Source organism: Diachasmimorpha longicaudata, chromosome 19, assembly GCF_034640455.1.
Source record: "Diachasmimorpha longicaudata isolate KC_UGA_2023 chromosome 19, iyDiaLong2, whole genome shotgun sequence".
Taxonomy (NCBI): Eukaryota; Metazoa; Arthropoda; class Insecta; order Hymenoptera; family Braconidae; genus Diachasmimorpha; species Diachasmimorpha longicaudata.
In genome coordinates, this window is record NC_087243.1 from 213,998 (window position 1) to 219,755 (window position 5,758).

The following is a 5,758-nucleotide window of genomic DNA, read 5'->3' on the forward strand; positions in this document are numbered from 1 at the left end:
TACAGGTCTGTCAAGTTGGTAGTCCCTGCGTCTTGACTGTGACCAGTCTCGATCGCGTCGCCTGTCGTAATTGTCGCGACTCCTGTCTCGTCGATAACTACCGTTCTCATACCGTGAACGACTTCTATCAAAACCATCATTACGTCTATTTCCGGTACGATCCCCACTTCGGTCTTGTCTATACTCATCCCTATCTCTATAATCTGATCGATTATTTTCTAGCCTCACACCATGTATACCCGATACCAAACGATCGTCTTCCACTAAGGGCTTGATAGCATCGAACGCTTCTCTTAATGTCCTACAATTTTTTGATCTTATTTCGGCACGATAATCTGGAGGAATTTCACGTTCAAATTTTCGCAACGCGAGATGCTCAATCACCTTAACTAGCGTCTCGTGTTCATCAGGAAAAGAATCTTTCAGTGAAGCTCTGGCATTTTTCAAAACACGCTGCAACCGCAAGTTAAAATCATCAGCTTCCTCATTTCGCCTCAGCCTCATATTGGAGATTTCGTTTTCGTAATAGGCTTGACTGAAACGTTTTCTATATTTATTCCCTAAAATTTTCAGAATATCTGACGCCGACTCGATCCTTACACCGCTTAAATGGTCACGCGCTGGATACTTGATTTTTTCAATGATGGCATAAATGAGGTCTGGGTTTCTATCATCCACTCGCTTTTGGCACATTTTAATCGCCGTTTCTAAGTCTGTGAAATCCGTTTCGGACCTATCTCTGCCATCGAACTTCGGAATATTATTGAACAGATCCCTGATTCGAAAATATTCAACGAATTCCGGACCGATTGTCATATTCTGAGTGCTATCTACATCTTCAGTATTGTTCGCCATTTTGAGGATATAATCAATGTATCGCTATTTTGTTTCAGATGAAAAACAAATATTTTGTCCAATCTGACTTTAAGCCTCAATTCTTTCTAATTGACAGGTTAAGGATCCCACTTCTGACACCAATTTTACTGTTGGATATGGAAAATTGAAATGGTATTTTGTATTTAAATATCAGCTTCAATTTTCAGAGCCGCGCAATAAAATAATTATTTTTGTTTAGCGTGAATCCTTACCTTTAAAGTGCTGGGCACATCTGTTTCATAGAAGGGATTGAGGATCAACACTTAAATAAACTCTCACGGAACTGTATGATATTGAATGTATTTTAGATCATATAACCATAAGTATAACAATAATGATTATTTATGTGACTAAACAGTAATACATCAAGTTGAATTTGATCCCTCTACAAGATATTCGCGAAATATGAGTGAGAGAATAATGAATTACTTCAAATATTACCACAATAGCCTGATTAGGGTTACTCACTCTTTCAGCTGCTGACACACTCCAATCAGAACACTAGTTTTAGATTTATATAACTGTTCTTTTAATTTTCTTTCTTGCACTATTTTGTATTTGTTTGTTTTAATATGAGTCCTCTCTCTCGATCTTGCACTGCAGCCGTAACGCGTAATTTTGCAACCCGTCAAACGGTACCGCACAAGATCATTCGGTTCAAAAACTAACCGCGGGAATAATCAATACGAAGATGTGCGTACTTGTGATTATTTTTCCCGATACTTGAAACAAAAGACAAACGCCGGGCAGAATTATGGACTGATTCCGGAATCAGGTATCTCAAGTTTCAAGGAGTTCGCCCCTTGGTGTGATCGTTCGCGATGCTAGGACAAGACTGATTTTTAATTTTGACAAGGGTCGGGAATGCGTTTGCGGTCAATGCCCGTGTGCGGATGGTTCGATGTTGACGTCGCACTATTTGGGCTTTGCTCATCGCATTCTGTGGATGAGGCCAATGTCCGAAGTTGGGAAATCGAAGCATTTTGCTTGCTCGACTTCGCCAGACATTGTTTAAATAATTAATTTTTAAGAAATAAAATATTATCAAACATAACAACTTTTATTCTTTATTTAATATTCAGCCTTTGGCTATCCTAGGGGTTACTAGGGCTGCTCTAGGCCCCTAGGTCTGCCACCCTAAACCCAAAACGTATCTCCCCCTCCCTCTTGATCCCTACATCGAGCGGTATTTTTATGTACTCCTACACAGATCCAAAAAAAATCTAAACGGGGGGAGTGATCCTCAGGAAATTCCACGTAGCTCGGTAAATTTGGCTCATAACCGGGAATTCCCTTCGGTCCCCGCATCCCTAATGTTTCCGATCCTATAAACTCCTATTACCCCTTTCTATATAATTCTCGGACTTCTATCCGCATGACCTGGGGAGTTATTCCTCCCGCTCACCCTAATGCTCTATTTCTTAACTCGAATTCATACCTAGGCCTCTCTCGCTCTCTCTCTCTCTCGACGTACTCACCCCCTTCTGGATATTTTCTTTGGATCCCGGGATGTTTTAAGGAATTTGTGAAAAATTCCTTACACCCCCTTCCCATGACAGGATCCGGTCGGTCTCGATACTGCGTTGGGGTGATATCTCGGTGTCGTTGATCGTGGTTTCTCGCGTCACAATCTCTCCGATGATTTGAACCCACGACCTGTTCAAGAGTCTCATACTCTATCACAGTCTCCAAACTTAGGGGTCTCCAGTTGTTCTCCATGATCTAGTCTTTGGACCCATTTCCTCAGTCTTATTGGAGAGTCTTTTATGTTCTCCTGGTCTCCCGTTTATGTAAAGTCTCCGGGAAGTTTCAGGCAGACTAATACGTAAGTCGGATATAATTTTCCTAATGTTAATCAGTCTTGATTCTCCTTATCACAATTCCAAATACTGATAGTCAAGGTAACTATAAGGCACTCCTATCACAACGTCGTGCTGATGTCTCTCGTATCAGCTACGCAGTATTTCTTTTATTGTCCTCCCTTTCGGGCACTTCTCGACGTTCAAACCGTATGGTTTCATCCACTGGGTGGTTTTTGTTCTTTGGATGACCTCCCTCGTTGGATTCATTTCCTAATCCGAGGTCAAAACATAATTTTTATCGTCGGCGGCTTCCTCTCGATGTTCTCCATAGTGGGCATTCTGCTGGGATCAACATAGTGATTCCTCAATATTTCTCTCATTTCTGGTTGAGCAGGTCCCAAGGGTATTGCCTGTATTTTCTCCCCAGGTATGGGCACGGTCTACTCAAACGGTCACTTCTAGGTTCGTTTCTCCCCGTAGGGCATGGTTAGTTATTCCGAACCTAAATTCCACTCCCTGTGGTCCTCTCGTCCTCCGGATGAGCATTCAGTGGTCGGCTCTATCCTCTGTATTGGGATGGCTAAGGAGGTTGGCCTGCAAAAATTTCACCAATCCTTCCGGATCCCTCATCGCTATTTGCCGTAGAGCGTCGTCAGTTCTTAGGCTGGCGAAGGGATCAGTAGAGGGTGAGGTTGTGGCTTCAGGAGCTGTTGGGGTTGGGGCACAACTCTCCAAGGGTGGATCATCAATAAGGGATGCCCAGTTGACTGCCGCTTCATCGGTTGATATTGATGTTCTAGCAGGTGGTCTGCTCATGGAGTGGTCCAAGTTCTCGATGGCCATGGGTTTGGGAGTAGCCTCCGTGGTGGTGGTTTCTCGGGCTCGTTGAAGCCTCGTGGAGAGAGACTGTCGTTGACTCGGGGAGATTGGTGTTGTGTTACCAACTCGAGTTGCCGTTGTGGAGCAGCTTTGCTCTCCGTGCAACGGGTACTTGGGAACCGTGGCTCGGTCTCTGGGTGGGTTGCTGGACCTCGTGGGTGGAGGGATCTCGGCTGGTGATGCCCCTAGACGAGTCAACCTCTTCCTGGCTTCCTCATGACGAGGGTCTTTGCGAGGGCAGGCAAACGTATCAACGCCCCAAGCTCCACACACGATGCAGAAGAGGTGAGTGGAGGTGCTTGGACAATTGGGCCAACCATGTCCTCGCTCTCGACACCTGTGGCAGCGCACGGCCTTCTTGGTGGTCGGGTATGGCCTTGCTCGGGGACTCTCCGTTGAGTCGGTCTCCATGGGTGTGGGTTCTCTGAGTGGAGGGGTACTCTCGAGGGAAGGTTCTCCTGATGGTGATGGGAGGTTTCCCCAGGCTCGAGATGAAGGTGTATCCTCCAGAATGTCTTCCTGAGCATGCAGCTCCAGGACATCCACTGGCGTCTCCTCCTCGACCATGTCGAATGGAGGCAATTTGAAAGACCTAGCTTGTTGGTGAGTAGGTCCTATGGGCTCCTCCGATGGGTTGGCAGGTATCGGGGCACAGGTAGGTTCAAGGGATAGGGATAGGTTAGGGGAGTTATTTTCTGGGACAGGAGGTAGGGGATTGGGAGCGGGTGAGCTCTCAAGCGTACTGGGTGTGGTACCTTGAGCAGGGTTTTCAGGGCTGGGGACGTTTAGGAATAACTCCACTCTAGGTGGCAAGATGGATAGTTGGGGCAGCGCCGGTTCTTCGACTTGATCCACGTTGTCCAAGGGTGGATCGTCCTGACTAGGAACCAGGTTTGGTTCGTGTTGAGGTTCAGGAGCTTGGATCTCCTCGCAGCAAGGTGGAATCTCCTCCATGGGGAATGGAGGCATTTGTCTGGGAGGGTGCTCTGGCAACTGATTCAGTAAAGAAGTTGCCGAGGTGTTGAGGGCACTTATAAAGCCAGGGCTTTGTCTGTCCAGAGCCCAAATCTCCTGACGGTATGCTGTGAGTGGGGACCACATTAGGGCTGCTGCCTCTGAAGGTCCCCCTTTGGGGGTTTCAACTGAAGTCTCTGTAGTAATTACAGGGACTTCCATCTCCTGCTTCGTCACGTCAGTCTCCGCAGCAGCGGCATTCAGAGTCTCCGCCGAGGCGGCAATCATCTCTCGATCTCCGTCCTTCGAGTCCATAGTGGGTGGCTGTGGAAAGAAATATTTTGACGGAGAGATCACATTTTATCAGATGAACAAGTGATTATATATATCGGTTTTAATAATAGTTCCTCATCTCGAATACCTCATCGTCTTTCAAGCAATATACTTAGCTTTACTCCAGAGGAGGTTGTGACGTGACATTTCCCAATGATCGGAATTGTCCGTCATCTTCGCCCTTCCTCCCTTTAGCCTCCTCGCCAAACACCAAAAAAAAAAGAAAGAAAACGGACAAAGTGGGAACCTAGAAGGTTGTTGGGCGCCAGCTAAATTTTTTGGGTCGAGTAATTAGCGACTCGAAGTCTAAATACACAAATGTTATCGCAAGAAACGCAAAACAAGGCAGAAACTAGCCTAACTTAGCGAGGGGTGTAAGGGAGAGGTTACGGATGCCTGCGCTGCTCAGTATGCTAGGTGGTGGAGAGAGGGGTGGATTTGAGGAATAGGGCAAAATTAGTCTGACTAACTAGAAGAAATTGAATCCGAAGTCAAAATACGAATTTTATCGGTTTATTTGGTCACTGGCCATAGAACAACAGCAAAAAAAAAAAAAGGAAGACTAGAGAATTTGATGGATTCCGCGAGTCGTGATGCTCGGGATTTTCCCCCGACGGGTCGGAGACTCCGTAAATTATTTATCCCCTAACCCGGATATATACTAAACCTCCCCTCGCGATCCCACGAGCCCTCGGGAAGGGTTCGGGACTTCCCCCTCCAACCGGCTGAGGTCTATGGTAAGACAAAAAGAAAAGAAAATTTAACATAATAAGGATCCCTAATGCAGGTTGAGAACCACCGTGAGTTCTCGCTAGGCCTGGAAGGGGCCGAAGACAGGAGAGAGAGAGAGAGCGGGGCACGAGGTGCGACAGAGACAGCGCTGCACTCAACGTGCACGGCACACGCGAGGATGT

General features: G+C 46.4%; 1 protein-coding gene across 1 annotated transcript; it reads right to left on the reverse strand.

The window, feature by feature from the left end:
* Window positions 1–2,959: 2,959 nt before the first annotated feature.
* On the reverse strand, window positions 2,960–4,826 carry LOC135171368 (uncharacterized). Its single transcript, XM_064137853.1, has 3 exons — window positions 3,319–4,826; window positions 3,181–3,272; window positions 2,960–3,060 (listed from the first exon to the last, which is right to left on the reverse strand). Exons 1-3 carry the CDS (start codon window positions 4,824–4,826, stop codon window positions 2,960–2,962), a joined length of 1,701 nt encoding a protein of 566 aa, XP_063993923.1.
* Window positions 4,827–5,758: the final 932 nt, after the last annotated feature.